Source organism: Doryrhamphus excisus, chromosome 1 (assembly GCF_030265055.1).
Source record: "Doryrhamphus excisus isolate RoL2022-K1 chromosome 1, RoL_Dexc_1.0, whole genome shotgun sequence".
Classification (NCBI taxonomy): domain Eukaryota; kingdom Metazoa; phylum Chordata; class Actinopteri; order Syngnathiformes; family Syngnathidae; genus Doryrhamphus; species Doryrhamphus excisus.
In genome coordinates, this window is record NC_080466.1 from 20,165,919 (window position 1) to 20,187,812 (window position 21,894).

General features: G+C 42.9%; 2 protein-coding genes across 2 annotated transcripts; both read right to left on the bottom strand.

Annotated features, from left to right (window-relative positions):
* Positions 1-528: 528 nt before the first annotated feature.
* Positions 529-9,795, bottom strand: si:zfos-323e3.4 (volume-regulated anion channel subunit LRRC8C). The gene is made up of 3 exons (XM_058073386.1): positions 9,707-9,795; positions 8,128-8,286; positions 529-5,507 (listed from the first exon to the last, which is right to left on the bottom strand). The coding sequence occupies exons 2-3, from the start codon at positions 8,266-8,268 to the stop codon at positions 3,255-3,257; spliced, it is 2,394 nt and encodes a 797-aa protein (XP_057929369.1). The 5' UTR covers positions 8,269-8,286; positions 9,707-9,795; the 3' UTR covers positions 529-3,254.
* A 1,228-nt stretch (positions 9,796-11,023) lies between these two features.
* keap1b (kelch-like ECH-associated protein 1b) lies at positions 11,024-21,444 on the bottom strand. The gene is made up of 7 exons (XM_058086990.1): positions 21,295-21,444; positions 17,258-18,190; positions 15,761-16,006; positions 14,818-15,494; positions 14,533-14,738; positions 14,283-14,459; positions 11,024-13,166 (listed from the first exon to the last, which is right to left on the bottom strand). Exons 2-7 carry the CDS (start codon positions 17,561-17,563, stop codon positions 12,952-12,954), a joined length of 1,827 nt encoding a protein of 608 aa, XP_057942973.1. The 5' UTR covers positions 17,564-18,190; positions 21,295-21,444; the 3' UTR covers positions 11,024-12,951.
* Between the last annotated feature and the right edge of the window lie 450 nt (positions 21,445-21,894).

Here is a 21,894-nt window from a genome sequence, read left to right on the forward strand (position 1 = left end):
GGGCCCTAATGAGGATGAGGGTGTGGCAACCTTTCCCCGCTAGAAAAGGCCGCCCTGAACAAAAACCTGACAATCAACCACGAGGGAAGGGTGGCTTTTTCAGCCTTGTTGGGTCCCGACAATGAAGGGGCGGGAGGTTTTTCCCACCCCATGGACCAGGAAGTATTAGGGCCACAATGGGGAAAAACTAATCTGGATCTTTCCAAAAATGTAGTGTGGCCGAGTGGTTAGCACATAGGCCTCACAGCTATTCGACCCGAGTTCGATTCCACTCTCTCTGTGTGGAGTTTGCATGTTCTCCCCGTGCATGCGTGGGTTTTCTCCGGGTACTCCGGTTTCCTCCCACATTCCAAAAACATGCTAGGTTAATTGGCGACTCCAAATTGTCCATAGGTATGAATGTGAGTGTGAATGGTTGTTTGTCTATATGTGCCCTGTGATTGGCTGCATGGCGACCAGTCCAGGGTGTACCCCGCCTCTCGCCCAAAGACAGCTGGGATAGGCTCCAGCACCCCCAGGACCCTTGTGAGGATAAGCAGTAGAAAATGAATGAATGAATGTCTTGAGTGTGTATGTGATCTACATGATGCTTTCCACCATCTTCTCACCGGAAGTGACGCAAACTGCCTTGAGGTCATATGGCTGAAACCCGTAATGAATGTGGACTATTTTCACCAATATTTGGTAAGTTTTCAAGTATGTTGATGCCCTCAAAATGGTGATTTAGCTGCAGGAATAATAAATGTGGGCGGCACGGTGGTCTAGGGGTTAGCGCACAGACCTCACAGCTAGGAGACCAGTGTTCAATTCCACCCTCGGGCATCTCTGTGTGGAGTTTGCATGTTCTCCCCGTGCATGCGTGGGTTTTCTCCGGGTACTCCGGTTTCCTCCCACATTCCAAAAGGAAAAGCGGTAGAAAATGAATGAATGAATGAATGAATAATAAATGTAGTTAAAATCTGAGAATCCAAGCTGAGATGTGGGCTGTTGTTTTGTTATTTGGTAAATGTATTTAGCACTGTTGGTACGCTGGCTCCATCTAGTGGTACCTGAGAACAGTACAGGTTCTTTTCTTTAAATAAAATCATGAAATGGGGGGTGGGGGGTATTCGACAAACAAAAATATTAAAACAGCCTGCATATCAGCGTTATGTTATATATCAGTTATATGTTATAAACATTTCTACATTTAATTTTTTTGACTACAACATGCTGCTGCTACTCTCCAGGAGGTGCTGTAGACTTTCATTGGTAATTGTATTGTCAGAATATGAAACTCTATTTTCCCAACTAATGGGTGGTGGTTTTTTTTTGTTTTTTGAACACATTCACAACAAATGTGACTTGTTTATGTTAATACAGTTATCAAATGATGCATTTGGCTTGTGGTGAAAGTGCTTCCCTGCCACCAGGTAGCACTGCAGGACTTCCCTGACTGGTGAATGGGGGCGTGTCTTGAAGGGCGTGTAAATACACCCTAGCTAAACAAGGTGGCTTAGTTTGGCATGTTGGTAAAGAGGGTGGATGGGAGTTGGAGTCATGGGAGGACACACCTTGGTGTCTTTTTGATGTTTGTATTGTGGGAGCTGAAGACGATGAGGAAGATTGGTGGTGGTAGTTTGTATCGCTGAAGATTAGATTAGATTAGATTAGATAGAATTTGAGTGATGACTCAGGGAAATGAAGGTTCCAGTAGCAGCAACACTGTATGTAATTTACATCAGCTTTCTTTGAAGTGTTGTATTTTGCAGCATTCTCAATGTTATCCCTTTATGAGTAGACCAAATATAACATAAAAAGGACATGTGTGTGTACAGCATTAGAAGCAGTGAAGGTGTGTTGCCGTACTGTAATGGTGTAAAGGTATGTCTGTCAGCTGACATGGTTGAACAAGTTACTACATGACTGTGCTGCAGCTGGGTGTGAAACATAAAAAAAAAACCCCAACAACCCAGAGTCCATGTTTGAGAGGAGGACATGATCAGAAATAGCAGGAAGCAACGAGCAGTCAGCATTTTTATTGCTAAATGTTCCTCTGAAAAATAATCCAATCTGTAACAACCGTGACCATGTTTGAGTCAACACCCGTCTTTTAAACATTTAAATAGCGAGGTAGTAAAAGACAGAACAAAGAATCCTTCTTGTTCGTTCATTAAGGGGTTCGAAAAAGTATATCACAACTTATTTCTACTTACGTGTGTGTGTGTGTGTGTGTGTGTGTGTGTGTGAATCAGTCTTCTCAGTTGGACTGAGCCTATCAACAAAGGACATCTTTTACTCCGCTACAAAAAAAGCTCCCTTCACTGTCAACCTCCACTTGTTTGGGAACTGAAAGGCAGCAATGCGACACTGTGGGAAAACCTTTTCCATCCAAAGAGTTGGAACGACCAACTATAAACGCTGCATTCAAACTCCAAAAATGAGATGCTCATATTGTAACAAAGAAGAAATGCTAACTTCCTTAGCATACTTCATTGATTACAAGCTCAAACTCTACCGCTCATTTTATGTTGACACACACGTACGGATACAAGATTTGGAGAGACAAAACGTCATATTTGAGCGAAATTATCAAATTTGGAAGATTGTAAGGCATAGAGGCTGCACGGTGGTCGAGTGGTTAGCACGCAGACCTCACAGCTGGCAGACTAGGGTTCCATTCCACCCTCGGCCCATCTCTGTGTGGAGTTCTCCGGTTTCCTCCCACATTCCAAAAACATGTAGGTTAATTGCTGACTCCAAATTGTCCATAGGTATGAATGTGAGTATGAATGGTTGTTTGTCTATATGTGCCCTGTGATTGGCTGGCGACCAGTCCAGGGTGTACCCCGCCTCTCGCCCGAAGACAGCTGGGATAGGCTCCAGCACCCCTGCGACCCTTGTGAGGATAAGCGGTAGAAAATGAATGAATGAATGTAAGGCATAGGTTAAGTGGTAGCGGGTGCTAGCTTGCAAAGATATGTCGTCCTTTGTCAACAGGGTACTATAAAAAGACTTCCATACAAAATAATCAATATATGAATAGAAAATAGAAAACGGTACTTATGCAAAAAAAATATTTTCAGTTCATCCTTTCCCTTTTAGGTTTTCATGGTCCAAGTGACCCAATTACAGTATTTTATGTGTATTATTTCCGATAAAAACTTGGAATGAATTGTGTTCCACTTTCATGACTAGTAGCAAATAAGAACAAGTCCAAAAAAAATCTGGTCTAGGTGTTAAATCCGACACGCAAAGTGAAGTAAGACTTCAGCTCAGCCGGTACTCGACCTGCTGCGCATCTCTGATGGCAACATCTCCAGCAGGCTGTCCTCTGCTATGATCCCATTGGAGGTCAGCATGGGACAGTCTGCCACCTCCGCAGGCAGAGCGTCCAGGCGGTTCCCTTTAACCTCCAGTCGGACCAATTGGGTCAGATTGGCGACCCTGGAGCTCAGATAGAACAAGCAGTTGTTCCCAAGAGCCAGAGTATTTAGTCGTTTACAGGAGAACAGTTCGTCAGGTAACGTCTCTAACGAGTTGAACGCGGCAGAGAAGAACTGGAGGCCCTGCAGGATGCCCACCTCAGGCGGGATGGAGGTGATCTGGTTATGGGAGACATCCAGGTGCCTGAGCTTGGTGCAGTAGAACAAGCGGCTGGGGAGCTTTCGGAGCTTATTCCAGCTGATGTCCAGAGTCTCCAGGGCGTGGAGCTTGCTGATGTGATCCGGGACGTAGGTGATTTTGTTGTGCCACAGCCGCAGCTTCACCAGTCGCTGGCAGTGCTGTAGACTCAGAATCTCCTCCACGGTGGTCAGCTTGTTTTCTTTCAGGTCCAACTCCTGCAGGTTGCTCAGACTGAAGACGGCGCTTGGGATTCGCTCCAGCTCGCAGCCCACCAGCTCCAGCGACACCAGGTTGGTGAGCTTCTTCAGGCTGCTGAAGGCCTGGATCTTGCTGCCTTCATTGTAGATGCTCAAACGCTGCAGCGGGACGTCGCAGATGCTGGCTGGGATCTTTGTCAGGTTGGAGCGCATGGTGAGAACCCTCAGGGCGGTAAGCTCTCGAAGCGAGTCCAAGGTGGCTAACGGGCCATTCAGGTGTAACTCCTCTAGTCGTTGCAGGTGGTACGTCCACTCGGGCACCTGGTCTACACCTTCAAACCACAGCCGGAGGACCTTTAGTTGTTCTTTGAGATGGTTCAAGGCGGGCAGCTGGAGCTTCGCCTGGCAGTAGACCAGCCACAACTCCTGAAGATTGTCCAGCTTGGCCACACTGGGCGAGATGAAGACGTTTTTAACTTGCTCCAATTTGAGCGACTGCATTTCGGCGAGCTCGTAGACCGTGTCGGGAAGCCCCGGCAACATGAACAAGTGCAGCTCCTGCTGGTCGCTGGCGTTCTTGGCCAGGCGGGCACGCAGCTTTTTGGCGGTCCACTCGTTGTTAAGGTTGAGCTGATGAAGACGGCTCTCGCTGACCTCGGACAGAAAGAAAGCGAATCTTTTAGCGTAAAGGTCATCGTATTGGTCCACCAGGTGAAGCAGGAAGGCAAAGTCATTCTTCACGTCGGGAATGTCGTTGATGCCCGTCTCCAGCCTGACGTGCTCGAAGGAATACACCCTGAGGGGGCGATGGAACTGCCAGTAGAGGGTGTAGATACACAAAATTCCGTAGACCCCCACAAAGGAGATGTAGCAATATGCTAGCTTGGAGAACAGATGAGCTTTGTTGTGGTTACAGCAATAAATGTCAAAGCCTGTCAGCTCAGGCGGAACCAGGCAGCGTACCACGATCTCGATGTTTGGAGACAGCGCCGCCGTGTAGATGATGATCAAAAGGAACTTGAAGACCTTGAGTGATGTTTGCAGGACATACATGATGTACAGAATGTCTGCCTCCTCGACGTGAGTTCTGAACTTCTTCACCTTCTCAAAGAGAGCCTTGGCCTCCTCGCCCCCCTTCTTATCCAGCACAGATAGCGCAGACTGAGACTCTGGACTTTTCTTATCCGGATTAGACTTGGAAGAACCAACCCGTTGGAGCAGCGTCTCTTCCTCGTCCGCGCGTCTCTCCGGTGGATCTTTGGACATAGTGCTCCTCCTCAAACTGACCAGTTTCTCCTCGCTCCGTTCCTCACAAACCTCACTCAAAGCCCTGGTGGTCCATGGGGAGTCGAAGCATTTTCCCAGGATGGTGACAAAGAGGTCAAGTTTGGAGGACGTCCCCGGGAACTTGAACCAAAAGCTGCTGGCTACCATGAACATCATCGTGTGGATGACCACCAGGTACGGGAAGTACTTGGCATACCAGTGCACAAACTTCTCGTAGCAATAGTGGTTGATGAAGACGTACTGGTGGATGTCCAGGTTATTTTTGCGCCCAAGGACCTCTCGTATGACAGGATTGGTGGGTTTCAAACTCGCCCATGTCTCGTTCTCGCCGTAGTTACGGATGTGGCTGCAGTCAATGGCACTGGGCGTTGGACTGGTGAAGGGACTTGGCAGGCAGGCGATCTTATCTTGAGTGAGCTGAGGAGAATGGATGGACGGGATTACTGGAGAACATCCCCGTCATGGCCACCAAGTAAAGCACGCCTCACAGTCTTACGTCTTACCGGGTCCATACGGTAAGTCATGGAAAACATGTTACTTTTGACGAATGCATATGGCGGCTAGTGCAGGAAGCTAACGTAACAGTCCACATCTTCAATCCTTCTTATTTTCTAACCCTAACACAAACAAATGGGACTCAAACTACAACATTAGTCAGTCCTTTGCTCATAAAAAGCTGCTCAATATTTGCAGAGAAACCAACAAACGGATGGATATTGCACAGTGTGTCTCATTCATAGCTACACAGAGTCAATCATTAGATCTGTTTTAAGCCATAACAACGGACACAAGATGGCAGAAGTGCATTTGGTAATGGCTTGGATGGAAAAACATTCAACAAAGAGGAAGTGGAAGAGCATGGAGGCGTGTAGCGTGCACAAGGTTACGCAATGTAGCACGCACACACGTTTTGATGTAAAACATCATTTTTTTGTACAGTAAACCTCGGATATATCGGACTCGGATATATCGGAAATTCGCTCACAACGGACAGATAAAAAAGAACCGATTTTTCTGTAATGCATTTCCAATAAAAATTCATTGCATATATCGGATTTTTTATAACGGATTTCGCCTATTTCGGACAAAATCTCCAGTCCCATTCCAATGCATTTCCATTAAATTTCCCTCGCATATATCGGATGGCCGCATCGTGGCGCTCCGATTCACCGAATCGTGACAGGCCGCTATACGACGTCATTTGCAGCGTTTGCAGCATTGCCTGCACGTCCAGGTACATTGGACACATAGTCAAGGAAGTGCCTTTTTATAACGGATAAAATCCGATTTACGCATATACCGGATATAAATCCGATATATGCGTAAAACGGACATTTTCCGGTATACGCATATAACGGATTTCGCTTATATCGGACAAAACCAGTGGGAACAATTGAATCCAATATATCCGAGGTTTACTGTATTGTTAATGATGAGTGAAGGCTGCACGGCAGTCGAGTGGTTAGCATGCAGACCTCACAGCTAATTGACCCGAGTTCAATTCCACCCTCTGCCATCTCTGTGTGGAGTTTGCACGTTCTCCGGGTTTTCTCCGGCTACTCCGGTTTCCTCCCACATTCCAAAAACATGCTAGGTTAATTAGCGACTCCAAATTGTCCATAGGTATGAATGTGAGTGTGAATGGTTGTTTGTCTATATGTGCCCTGTGATTGGCTGGCCACCAGTCCAGGGTGTACTCCGCCTCTCGCCCTAAGTCAGCTGGGATAGGCTACAGCACCCCTACAACCATCGTGAGGATAAGCCGAAGAAAATGAATGAATGTAAGGCATAGGTTAAGTGGTAGCGGGTGCTAGCTTCCAAAGATATGTCGTCCTTTGTCAACATGGTATTATAAAAAGGCTTCCATACAAAATAATCAACATATGATAGAAAGAGGTACAAATAGAAAACGGTGCTTATGCATAAAAAATATTTTCAGTTCATCCTTTCCCTTATAGGTTTTTATGAATGACTATAATGAATGAATGAATGTTCTTGATCTATAGATACATTATTTGAGCTGTCACAAAAGCAAAAAATGTGTCCAAGAGAAAATTCTGCTTGAAATTTTTATTGTCTTTTCTGGTTGGGAACTGCTATATTTTCATATGTTCTACTGCTTGATGATTATACCTGTCGAGAGTCTAATGTTTCTTCTGGTAGGTTCCATGTTTATACAGCTATCCAACACAATATTTTGTGTGCCCAAATCACATCTAAAATGGCGGGTACTGAAGGGATTGTCTTGAGGGATTGTCTACTTTTTGCACTTCATTATGTTGACCAATTGCAAGGCAGGCTCTTCTAGTGGAAGCGTGCTGAGAAAAAAGCAAGCCTGATAGAGAGGAACAACCCACCAATATTGGCTGTACTTTTGGTTCCGGCTGTTCAACTGTGACATCTACTGTATCATTAAGCGTAAAGAATATGTTCCTAGGAAAGCGACAGTGATAACTAAGAAAAGTAGTGGTCTTATGATGGAGATGAAAAAGGTTAGTGCTCTGACCAAAATCAACAGAGTGTCCCAGAGAGCCTTTTGTTGATTCAGGAAGTGATCCTCTACCTTCCTGTACCTTCTGCAGATTCTCCTGCCTCTTTTACTTCCTCCTCTCAATAAGCCACAGGAATAAAAGTAAGTGGAATTATTATTACTGTCTCATTGAATTCATAATTAATAAGTTCGTGTGTTATTAGTGTGAATTTAGGTTGAATGGAATTTGCACGTAACCTGTATTATTATATGAATGTTATGCAATATTACGTTGATTTTTTTGTTATATTTTAATATATATTTTATATATATATTTTAACTGACTCAAATATTTCCAGATAATTCCTAAAAAAGAAAGAAAAAGCGAAGGGCAAGACTTCTTTCTGTCACTATCTTTTGCTAGTTTTAACGTGACACAAAGGAAAATCAGAGTGGCGTCCGCACGATGATCAGAATATGAAAGTCAACCGCAGATATGCCGCTCTCACGTCGCAAAATATGCAAATATTATCAAAATATTAAAAATAATAACATAGGATGTATTACCTGAAGGGTGCACCCAAAGACTCCAATCATGAGCATGGCAACACACAGGTACTCGGAGAAAACATCCCACCACGGTTTGAGCACCCGGTACTTGGAGTTCTGTTCTATGCCGATGTTTCGGAATTCTCCCACTGGGATCATCCTGTCTGTTGGTCCACGCTGAAAGAGTGAATGTGAGTAAGATGAAATTGACTTTGAAGTGCAGGGACGTCATGTTATGGTGCATTGTTGGAGGAGAGGAGATCCCCCCCCCCCGTCATGAATTAATTTGGAATTTTCGGATCTGTTTATGGAGATTATTACACTGCTTCATTTCTATGACGTGTAATCATGTTGTTTCTTTTTGGAATTTTTATTTTTTTTTTAACATTTCACTCATTCATTCATTTTCTACCGCTTATCCTCATGAGGGTTGCGGGTGTTGCTGGAGCCTATCCCAGCTGTCTTCAGGCGAGAGGCGGGGTACACCCTGGACTGGTGGCCAGCCAATCACAGGGCACATATAGACAAACAACCATTCACACTCACATTCATACCTATGGACAATTTGGAGTGGCCAATTAACCTAGCATGTTTTTGGAATGTGGGAGGAAACCGGAGTACCCGGAGAAAACCCACGGATGCACGGGAAGAACATGCAAACTCCACACAGAGATGGTCGAGGGTGGAATTGAACCCGGATCTCCTAGCTGTGAGATCTGCGTGCTACCACTCGTCCGCCGTGCAGCCCCATGTCACTCATGTTACTTCAAATACTGCTTGTATAGTTAATAAAGGTTTTATGATGTGAATATATTGATTTTGATATTGATATTGATATATTGATTTCTATAATTTCTGCTGGGGGAAAAACAAATAGTGTTGAACAAGTTCCGCTAGATTTTAAAAACAAATACTAGCTATCCATTTCACATTTGCATACAACCTCAGCTTCTTTGTAAAGACACATGCCCAAACTAAGCTTGAAATTAGCATATAGCCTACAGCCTTATTGAAAGTAAATGCAGTTCATTTTATGGGGCAGATAAGGTAGTAGTACATGCTAATACCTGGTAATACTGCATGGTGTGAACTGCACATGTGTTGGGTTAAACATGAACACAGCCAGTGTGTGTGTGTGTGTGTGTGTGTGTGTGTGTGTTTGCTGCAGTGTCAGGTGTGTATTTCAAGTGGGTGTATACCAAGTGGATGAACAAGTTTGACAACAATGTCAGCCATCTACTCGGTTTCACTATTTGGACTCTTCACACACATTTATCACGTTTAAAACGACACAAGTTGAGTTATTCCTTAGAAATGTGGATTTATATGTTATAATCCTTATACAGCTACGTCAATAAAAGCATTTCAGGTAATTAGGATAGTTCGGAGCTTATAGCTGCTCGGCAACACTTTCGAATTCTGATTAAAAATACCGTTGAGTCACCATTGCAAGTACCCAAAAAATACCACTGTGTGTTCTTTTTGAGTTTTGGAGCTTTTGGGTTTCTGTGTCGGGTTGAATAGCAGTCACCGTTTTGTACAGAATATTGATAAATGATAATAAAAAATAAACTTTATACATGAATGTTTCACTAACCTGCAACCGGCCGTGTCAGGTAGGTCCCCGGAGTCGGTTTTCATGCTTCAAAAACACCAGCGCACACACCGGTGTCAAATACCTTATCAAAATCCACTGCACATCCGGAAGGATACTTCAGAATAAAAGCATAAAAGAGTTGACCACTGTACATCCGGAAAGAAACGTACATTATGACTACAACACGAATAGACTAGAAAGTATGTTTGTCTTGTCTAGCATGACCATAATTGCTGTATGAAATACATACATACATACAATACATACATACATACATACAAACAAACAATGGTTGAGGACTAGCTTTTATTTAGCTTCCTCTCGTGGTCACAAGTGTAATACCGGATGTTTGTATGTCAATGGACATTTCATTAGGCACACCAACAATTAATAAACAAAAGTAAAACATTCATAGTTCTAAACCACTGCAAATATTATTACATTAATTCCCGGCTGCACGGTGGAGCACAGGCCACACAGCGAGGAGATAAGGGTACGATTCCGCTCGGGCATCTCTGTGTGGAGTTTGTCCATAGGCCCGAAGACCCTCGTGAGGATAAGCTGTACAGAAAATGGATGGATGGATGGATGGATGAATGGATGAATGGATGAATACATCCCTGGTTAATGAGCACTACAAAAACATGTCACCTCAAACATACACACAGTAGTCACCTTAGTAGCCACCTCAGTTTAATGAAGATGGGGGTATGAATATATGCAGTTCATACTTTTCACCAAAAGATGGCACTGTCGGCCTAAAGATGGTATTCTACGTGGCAAAAGTGCACCCACCCTGGGGTATCTGAAGGCTGAGTATAGCGCCAAAATGTCCATCGGAAGGCCTCACAATATTGTATATATAATTACTCATATATATTTATTATCTTATTTCTTCGCCATTAATGCAGGTCACAACATGTAAAGAACCACACCTTTCAATAGGTATGTATATTTGACATGCTAGCTTGCCGTTAGCATTGTTAACATTTCCATTCTATTGGCATCCTCCCAAATTTAAAATAAGTAGCAGTTTGGATAGTATGTACTTATTATATTGTACTTATTTTGCTAGCTGACGGTTTCAGTGTTTATTATATCACATAGACATTTAGCTCCTATTGTATACTGTGAGCATGCTAGCATTTAGCACAAAATCTAACTTTTGATTGGGATTCAGAACATATAATTATGTAAATAATAATAATAAATCATAGTAAACAATAATAATACATGATAAGCACAGGTATGTATGTATGTATGATAATAATACATAAATGATTGTACATGTGCCACAAAAGCAAAACTGGACAACAATTGTACAACAAACATATTTTACTTACAATTTTTTTTACTTACAATTAATCATTGTACAGGGTTCTGTTGGAAAAATGTACAAAGCTGATTTTAAATACTCTTAAATTCCCACACCAACAACAAGAAAAGAAAAATCCCTTTCAACATGAAACAAAGTTTTTTTTTACAAAACTTTTTTCCTCCTCAACATGCATTCCTAGTCATCAACAACACATGCTTGTTGCTCCAAAAAAATACACAACACCGGAGTCCATTTCAATACAAAGCTGCTGTCAGTTAAGAAGAACAAGATCTGAACAAATAAATTAGAAAAAAAAAACATGAGCGCTTCAATTTCTGTACAATAATTGGTTGAATATCAATGTACAAAACATCACTTTAGAAACCTTTGTAGCTTAAACGACTGTTACAAATACGTCATTTGTGTTCAGGAGTTGAACACAAAAACATGGTCACTTTTTGAGGTGTGGTGGAAGAGAAAACTACATTGACTGTCCAGGTGGTTTTATTTAAAAATTAAAAAAAGAATAAAAAAGAAAGAAAATGCTACAGTATGACTCATCATCTTAAAAAGTCCCAATCACAATCCTTTGTCTTGGCACTACATAAACGACAGGTTGAACCTGTTGGACATGTTGTAGAATGTCACTTAAGAAACCTCATGCCAAAAAACACTTGTTAAATATATACTCTGAGAAGCAGACGTGTCAAAACCAGAAACAACTAAATGTACACGTGACGGGGGTGTAATGGTGCAGGATCCTCACGCTTGGGTGCCTAGCCCGGTGTGAAGTGAATGCCATGGTTCGCTTCATTTGCGATACAGTCAGGGTACAAAATACAAACCATAAAACTTAGTCAATTAAAAAAAAATATATATATATATATACTATATATATATATATATATACTATAGCATTTATCTTGTCTGCTTATGTCAGGGTTGTCCAAAAACCGTTAAACAGAACCGTTAAACATACGTATCTTTATGTTATTTATTAGTAGCAACATTTGAGTGTTTTCTCGTTACATTATGTCTCTATTTTTCAATTTCTGCAGTTTTTTTTGTTTTGTTTACTAAAAATTAACCATGAGCCGCAATGTGTTCTGCATGATTTGACACTTAGCCACCACAGTGGCGGTAACGGACACTCCACGAGCTTGTAGAGGTGCCCTGCATGACTGCCCCCCCTACCGCTACTGTGACGATTTGTATTTGATCACTAGTAAAAGTATGACACAACAAACATTGTTTACTGTTAATGAGTGGGAATTTGGTGCACCTCTGTACCATTACACCCCTATTAAGCCATAATTAATTAGACTGGCAACTGAATAGGACTTGTTGATTTATAATATGAATTAAGTGCATCAAACAATTTCAAGTGAGTTTGTGCTGAGAAAACGATTTCTGGTTTTGGATGAGAAAGTGCTCTAGCATGAGGTCTGTTGTACCGTGTGAATGGAGATGTACTTCGGTACACTGACCAAGCTAACGAGCATTGCGCTGGCACTTCAAACACTCCATGGTGACAAACAAACAGCCACTTTGTACTCGGTCAGATCTTTGCTCTATGTTTTTGTGTCATTTCAAATGAGGTGTTTTGTACTGTATGCAGCCCTTTTTTAGTCAAAGGTCAAATCTGGGAGATGAGGCTCGGCTGGAAGGCCTTCAAATGCCAGATGTAAGCACAGAGACAGACTGAGGTCTTGTTGAGGTTTGGCAGAAGACAAATCAGGTTCAGAATTGATTACACCCACGATTACAGTGGACTTTAAGTCATAATACTGACTTGGTGTTACAAGAATTAAGGCAGCATTCAGATGTTTTAACTAACTTATGTCCTACCCCTAAGTTGTGCGTGTGTGTGTGTGTGTATGCATGTGGGGGGGGGGGGGGGGGGTCGGTGATATTGATGATTGGGGCTTTACAGTGTGCTGTGTCGCTGATTGTGATGTGAAACTCCACCGTTCTCCAAATCAGGTTTAGGACACTGAGGAAGGTCCTTCTGGCAGGGCTCCATGGTAACGGCCACCCCAACACCGCTACGCCCCGACATCATACGCGTTACCTCCGACCAAGTGTCATCCTCGGGGTCGTAACACTCCACGCTGTCCAGGAACGTGCTGCCGTCGTAACCGCCTGTCAACACCAACAAGGTCCAATCAATTCAACTTGATGACACGAGATTAGAACTTTATCGGTCCCGTGGCTGTGTGACCTCAGGGATATTAAGGATGAAATTAAGAGTGAATTCATAATATCTGTACACACAGACTGGCAGTAGTGCAATAGTAAATGACGAAAGTGTCTTTGTTTATGACAGGGGTCTCAAACAAGCGGCCAGGACACTAGTTTGAGGCCCCCGCCTTGATATGAAAGTTTAATGTTAGTGCGGCCCGCGCAAGTTTGATATGGATGCTGTATGGTATCATGTACCCAGAAAAAATGATTACGTTTGATTAATGTTCATGTTAAAGGTTAAATAACTGTTAATAGTTATCCTCCCTATCCGTGTGGAAGTGGTAAGTTTTTGGCTATTTAAGTTTAAAGGAAATAACTTGAAGGCTACCGTTTAGGTCGCTAGCACTCTAGTTTGCGAGTTAGCATGTGTCTCAAGACCCTGCAGTTGCGCAATATGTTGTAAATAAAAAAAGTACAAATGTGACTATAGTCGTGTTTTGTCATGTCTACAGGGCTCTAATAATGCTTTGTTCATTTTAATCTGAAAAAATAATTTGTCTACCCACCAACTATATGTGGTTTCTTAAGTTTTTATTATTTGGTGTTTTATTATTATTATTATATTTATTTATTACTGATTGATTGATTTTCTTTATTCTTGATTTGTTTATTTATTTTTCATCTTATTTTGTGTAGAAAAATAAAAATTAAGATATTTGAGAACAGTGGAATGTTTTATCAGAGCTTTTATTGCAGAAAATCGGAACCAAAGCACTGAAAAAGTTTGTATATTTTTCTGTTTTTAATAAATGCGTTTTTGTTTTTTTTTGGAAAACCTGATGCGGCCCAGTCTCACCCAGACCCTAGCTCCAGTGGCCCCCAGGTAAATTGAGTTTGAGACCCCTGGTTTATGATAATGCAGAAAGTTATCAGGCATTTAATTGCAGTAGGGCGTTTATTAGTGAGGAGCTACATATTTTCTAAATGATTTATTTGTATAAGTCCAAGTTACAATAAGTTGATGAGCAAATCCACACATGAGGTAGTGGTGTATGTAGTGGCGGTGCGCCTCACCCAACACGTAGATGCGTCCATGTAACGCCGTGACCCCCAGAGCGCTGCGTCGGTGCCTCATAGAGGCAGCACAGCTCCAAGTATCCGTTTCTACATTGTAGCGTTCCACGGTGTTCAGCTGATTGGTGCCATCGTAGCCGCCCATCACAAAGATTTGATTCCCCAGGGAGCACACGCCTATGAGCAGGAGAAATGATGTTACTTGTATTTGTATTTGAAACGTGAAATTATTGTTGTGTTTCGTGCTCACCGGCTCCAGAGCGTGTGGTGTTCATGGAAGCCATCGTCTTCCATTCGTCCCTTTCTGGGTTGTAGCACTCGCACGAGCTGAGTCGACTGACCCCGTCAAAGCCACCCACAGCATAGAGTAACCTGTTGATGACAGCCACGCCCACGCCGATGCGGCGTGTCAACATGGGGGCGACCAGCTGCCATTGGTCCCTTTCTGGATCGTACCTACGTATAAAGCAGGAGCAGCACATTCAGATTTCGCCTGTCACGTAATATTGAATTATGAACAATGTAACACTATTACCTCTCCACACTATTATGGTGAATACACCCATGTGATCCACCCACCGCATATATCATGCAGTCGATGACTCCGACCCCGATTCGGTTTCGGGGCACGCTCATGGGTGCACAGGGCAACCAGCAGTTGTTCATGGGGTTGTAGCAATCCAGCGCATTTGAGTCCATGTTGCCATCGGGGGCATTGTTCCTCCCGCCTACAGCATAAAAAAGCCCACTGATGACACAAGCGGCCAGACCGCTGCGGGGAACCTGCAGATCAGCGAGCCTGAGCCAGGCCCCTGTACAAGGATTATACGCCTCCAAGTAGCTGAGGGACTGCCGGAAGTAACCCCCGGCGGTGTAGATGAGTTGCGGCACCTTGGGGGTTCGGCAAGAATTGACTTTGGTGGGTTTGTGCAGGGTGAGGTCCTGGAAGATCTGGGCAAGGTAGTCTTTACACTGGGGGTCCCAGTCCAGAGACTGGAGCTGAGCTTGAAGGAAGTTGGGAGTCAAGGAATGGCAGCGGACAGCGTGGAGTAAGGCCTGGACGTACGGACGGCGGTTTTCTCGATCGTAGCGCACCCAGGCCTCACACGCCCGGAAGACTTCAGACTCGCAACGTACGTTGAGCTCGTCACGGCTGATGAGGGTCACGAGCTGGCAGTGGGACAAGTTAAAGAACTCCTCTTGGGTTGCCACCTGGAAAACACGTGTTGGAATAAAATAACGCAATTGTGGTGCTTCACGTATGTACTCTATATACATACAACAAAAATATGAAGTGTTTTTGCTTCCCTTTCATATGAGCTCAACTCAAAGATGAAAAACATTCCGAGGCTTATTCACTCAATTAAACTCAACAAGCACAAAATCCACCCATCTCGCAAGGTGTGGCATATCGAGGTGCTGATTACATGTTATTAGAACATGATTATATTGTGCTGATGACACAGTACATATTTTACCTCGCTGAAGTTCATGTAAATATATTCCCGGGCCTTCTGGTGGAGCTCCGTGCAGCCGATTTGCTCAGCGAAACTGGCAATGCCAATGGCGTTGCTGGGGTCCAACTGCTGAACCAGGAAGTCGCAGCAGGCCTTCACGACGCTATCTATCTGGTACATGACAGCGCCGTTCATCACGTGGATCACACACTTCTCTCCAACTGAAATGCTGGCTGTGTAGGCAAACTCTATCAGCCGGTCCATGACCTACGTGCGTCAGAGGAACAAGAAATCTATAAATATGGCTTCATTCAGTCATTGATTTTCTACCGCTTTTCCTCACAAGGGTTGCGGTGGTGCTGGAGCCTATCCCAGCTGTCTTCGGGCGAGAGGGGTACACTCTGTACTCAGCCAATCACAGGGCACATATGGACAAACAACCATTCACACTCACATTCATACCTATGGACAATTTGGAGTCGCCAATTAACCTAGCATGTTTTTGGGAGAAAACCCATACACGCACGGGGAGAACATGCAAACTCCACACAGAGATGGCTGAGGGTGGAATTGAACCCTGGTCTCCTAGCTGTGAGGTCTGCACGCTAACCGCCATGCCGCCCCGTCAGAGGAACAATAAATATGTAAATAAATGAACATGGCTTCATTCATTCATTCATTCATTCATTTTGTGTTTTGGTGCTGGAGCCTATCCCAGCTGTCTTTGGGCGAGAGGCGGGGTACACCCTGGACTGGTGGCCAGCCAATCACAGGGCACATATAGACAAACAACCATTCACACTCACATTCATACCTATGGACAATTTGGAGTGGCCAATTAACCTAGCATGTTTTTGGAATGTGGGAGGAAACCGGAGAACTCCACACAGAGATGGAATTGAACCCTCATCTCCTAGCTGTGAGGTCTGCGCACTAACCACTCGACCGCCATGCAGCCTCTATGCCTTACAATCTTCCGAATTTGATTATTTTGCTCAAATATGTTTTGTCTCACCAAATCTTGTAACCGCACATGTGTGTCAACATAAAATGAGCGGTAGAGTTTGAGCTTGTAATCAATCAAAGTATGCTAAGGAAGTTAGCATGTTTTTGGAATGTGGGAGGAAACCCGAGTTCCCGGAGAAAACCCACGCATGCACGGGGAGAACATGCAAACTCCACACAGAGATGGCCGAGGGTGGAATTGAACCCTGGTCTCCTAGTTGTGAGGTCTGCGCGCTAACCACTCAAACACCATGCAGCCTGAACATGGCTTATTAGTAGTAAAATAAAAAGCATACTATGTATTCTTTATTTATACTAAGCATTTTCAACCATAAGCTTTTGTCAACATGTGCTTTGGTCTAGTCGACTCCCTCATTAGCGTTAATTAGCGTGAAATTAACAGCGACTACTGTTTAGTTACACAGCATTAAAGCATGCCAATCTAATCTAGTGATCTAAATGGAATTATGCAAACATGAAATAAATGAGAGGTGAGTTGAGGTGGCGACTCACCCGGGGGTGAATGCCCTCTATGGGCACCAGCTCCATGCCGCACTCCTTCAGGCCGTTGGTGAACATGGCCCTGAAGACGGGCGATGACGAGGCCAGCACCACCTTGTGAGCCACAAAATCCACAGCCTCCAGGTCTTTGTAGCGCACACGGAGCGTCACGTCGCAGAGTTGGCGATCCAGACGCAGCTCGTTCATGATGGCAAAGGCGGCGGCCGTGTGGCTCTCTAGCGTGTAGCTGAAGACGCGGTGGCCGTTGCGCGTGGATGGAGTTACCAGCGCTTTGCATTCTGTCAGGCACTCTGACATTTCCTACCTTAGCTCCACCTCCTTAGTCTCTCGCACAGGAAGTGTTACGTGGTACCATCGCACCACAGGGAAGCATGGGTGAAATTAATAACTTGATGAGTGGGGGGGGGATCCTGGTGTTTGGTGGTGTGGACTTCTATCAAAATTCATACACACACAATAAGTCCTCGGACCAGTTCAGTACCCGTGTCAAGCTGTGTGACTCATTGTGGAGTTACTAGAGACGGCATGGGTGGGTGGACTGTTACATGACTCCGCACCAACATCATTGACCTTGAACATTTCTCCGACTAACACGGAAAATATCGATAATAAGAACCAATTTAGACTATTTGTGCCATACAAAGGTCATCTTTCAAAACAAGCCTCCTTAATAGTAGTCCAACAAAAATTTAAATCCGTCCAAGAAAGATGGAGGGGAGGTGGGGACACGTCACATCTTCATTTGGATAGAATTCACGAGGCAGGACGTTTAAAAAAAAAAAAAGAGTAGGGGTTGTGTGTCAAAAGTGTATTAAGAATAACTCAGCCGTCCATCTGAGAGGGAAGCGAGGGAGAAGGTGTTTGGTAGCTTTCGTTGTACACACACCGCCATATTTACTCGGAAGAAGTCAGCTCATATAACACCTGGAATAAAAGTGGAGGAGGAGAGAGGAGAAAGTGACATTAGATACGTAAACACATCTACTGTCATCTACTAACAAAACTAGTATGGGCCCTTGACCCATATAAGGTTTTTTTTTTTGCGACAAAATAATAGAAATGATGATCCTCTCTCAGTAGTGGAAGACACCGGGTTCGCCAAATTTTTGGGGTTCTATTTTTCATATCATATATAGCCAGTAGCAGAGACGCAACCAGGAATTGTGGGCCCCACAAAATAATTCAAATGTCTTGTTATTTAAATTACCTACTTTTTGGGCCCCGTGGCAGTCAAGGGATCTTGGAATTGTCCCAAACGGCAACCCTGCCCAATAGCACTCATCGAAAAACAATTGAAAAACTGGTCTGTTTCATCAAGTCACCAGACAGTTTCGGATTGTTATTTCTTTCAAACAAGTTCTTTCCAACAGTTAACACCTTGTCATTGGTGCACTGATAATTAAATGAACAGATTTTCCTGTAATGATAAAATGAAAGTGCTCTAATTGTCTCATGTATTTGCCTCAATCACAGATGATTACTGTGTTGATGATTATTATATTATTATTATAACATTATAATAATGTATCTGACACCATACTACACGACTTGTCTTTCAGTGTTTTTGGAACGGGCTATAGTCAACTATGAAACAGCAATCATTTATTAATTCATTAAATTTGAAAAACTGCGATACAGCGAGGGCGCAATGTTTGAACCGTGACGTAGCGATGGATGACTGTGCACTAAGAAAATCCCCTTCTGAGAAACAGAACTTGTTCCTGCATATGGCAATTACCAGTAACACAAGGAATGTGACAAAGCATGACAGAGCGTTAATTCATGGTAATAGTTTAATACTTTTTTAAATCATTAAAGCATAAAGATACCAGTGAATATAGTAGAGTTTTTGAGATATTCAGTAATAGAATGAATACATTGATTTATCAAATAAATCAATCTATCAAAAGTAGTAGTACCTTAATTCACTGATACAAGAATGACAAGTAAATGTTAGGTACTGGCATAAACATTGTGTAAATTATTATTAAAATTCAGAAAAATGATCAGGGGGGCTTGGGAGACTTTTGAATACGCTTCTATGCTTCACTGCTCTCTATTTTGTTGCATTTCACTTGTTTCAGTTTTGAGTTCAGGTTATACAGTACAGAAAAATAGATAAGATATTATCACTTTCTTATCCCATGGGGAACATGACAGAAAATAACAGACATTCACTGGTATACGTAAAGCCCCAGCGAGGGCTTATATGTCCCTGGGGCCAGGCTACACAATAGCTTGTATATACAGGGTTCCTCTGATACAGACACATAGTAACAATCATTTGCATTCCTTAAGTGAAACATGACTACACATCTCCCTTTTTGTGAGTTCTAGGGAGAGAAACAGTAATAAAAAAATGTGGGAGCTAACAATGCATATCTATTTTGGGGCACAACTACTTTGACTATTAAATACAAAGTATTAATACATGGCTTGATGGACTGTGTTGGGATGTGATGTGCCAAGTACTCCATATGTAATCATCAAAATCATGGTGACTTGTCTGTCTTCTACAGATTATTTTGGGGAGGAAAAATAAAGTTTCTATCACTGCAGAGTTTGTTAGCGCTAACAATCCTTTGTTTGTTGTTATGCAATCTTTTGGAGCAATGTCCTCCACGCCATACACACGAAGCCATTCCATCGATGGTAACACTGTATGCCACCCAGTGCAACAGAAACACTCCATTTATGTCTGCGTGGCTTGATAAGCTCCACATTTACACCACCAAGCCATGCTGGTGAAATGACTTGTACTAACGTCCTTGACACACTGGTACTGCGATCAGCAAATAACCCGGACTGCACATAGGATCCTACAGGACGCCTCCCACACTGAGTGGCTTCCATCAGGTCGGAGACTAAGATGTCCACAATGTAGAACACAAAAGAGGAGGGCTAGCTTTGTCTCTACAGCAGTCCAGCTTCTAAACTTGGACCCCTGATTTCTTGGACTCCAGATTTCACACAACTTATACTTTTTAAAAAATGTGTCTGCTCTTTTACTTGTCCTTGTCTGCTTCTTACATTTTTATTCCATATGCTGCTCTCTGTGTCCTTTAAATCGCCCCTCCGGGATAAATAAAGTTTTTTTGAACTTTGAACTTGAACTAGATGTGAAATCAATGTACCCAGGAAACAAAATCTTTTAAAAAATCAAATAAATATAGGACAAAATACAAACTTTTCCACGTTATCATGAATGTACCAGTTATTGCATGGTCACACCATGTATATAAAACTATTTTTAGAGCGTTTCATAGTTGAAATATGTAGGTGTGTCCCATTACGTGCATTGTTAGCGTCCTCATTTCAACTGTTTTCTCTCTTTAGAAAGCACAGAAAAGGAAATTATATGTGCTGTTGTCTCACATAAGAATTGTGAAGAATGGGCAAAACTCCAGACAAAAAAAATGCAGTTTGACTTTAAATGAGCATTCTTGCAAAAAGGGCTAAATGAGGAGACAAGCTAGTCAATTAAGAGTACATGTTTGATCACTGGTTTGTTGGCAATGAGTTAGTCAGTGACTCATCATGAACTCTTCACAGTGGAACTGGATGTACCATAACACCACCCAACAGAAATGAAGCCAGTTCTTACATAATAAATCTAATCTTTAACACATACACACCATTTAGAGCGTTTATTTACACAACAGTCTCACGTCCTCTAATGTTTACCACTTGCTGTGATCATAAACAACACAGGTGGCACGGAAAATTAAGCCAAGCGTCGAAATGAAGTAAATATGACTGACGTGTCTACTGTGTGGAGTAACAGGACGCTACAATGTGCCTTTCACTAGCGCTACTTATACTATTACAGTGCTAGCCATAATATTAACGCTACTCCTAATAGTAACAACGGACGGTCGTAGCTAGCTGCACTAAACCGCTCTAAACACAAACAACAAGGCGGTTTAAGCCGCGTTCCGGTTGTTTGACACCATCTTTGTTTCCAAAAATATACTAAAATCCCACCCAGAAACAATTGTAAGCTACAATGTTTTATGAAATATACTCACGTCGTGAAGCTCACTTCCACCATCCCGATGTGGTAAACTGTGCGCCACATAAGAGCAGCAGGGGGAAGCGGTAACTCACCATGACTAAGCATTGTACCCGGGCTTCTCTCGCTTTCACAATAAGAGTCTCCCTCCATGGCCTCCCCTCGACCTCCGTTGACAAGCAACGGCAGTCAATTCAGCTTCAAGTTATGAGGCTTTTATTCAGAAGGAGGTTTCGGAGTGAAAGTAAAGCATCGCCTGGGCGACTGCCAGCTCTGTCACCAGCAAGAGAAACACAAAAATGTGCCAACCCCATTTAAATAATTAAGTGTTGTAAGATTAACATAGCAATTTTGGATTGGGTGCTGGAATACAAATATTGATTTGTCTGTGGTGTGACAAGTAAGCAGACAAGTAAATACACTACTGCACAGTCAATCAAAAGTCATTGCTCCAACTTTAACTTTCGAATTGCAGTTGTACCCTTATGTACAGTTATTCCAATGGAATTTGAAATGTCATGCACGTTCATTATTAATGGGCATTTCATAAGGGGGCCTTAGGGCTTCTACTGTGTGCACTGTCTATTCTACTTACAACCACAAGGTGGCAACAAAA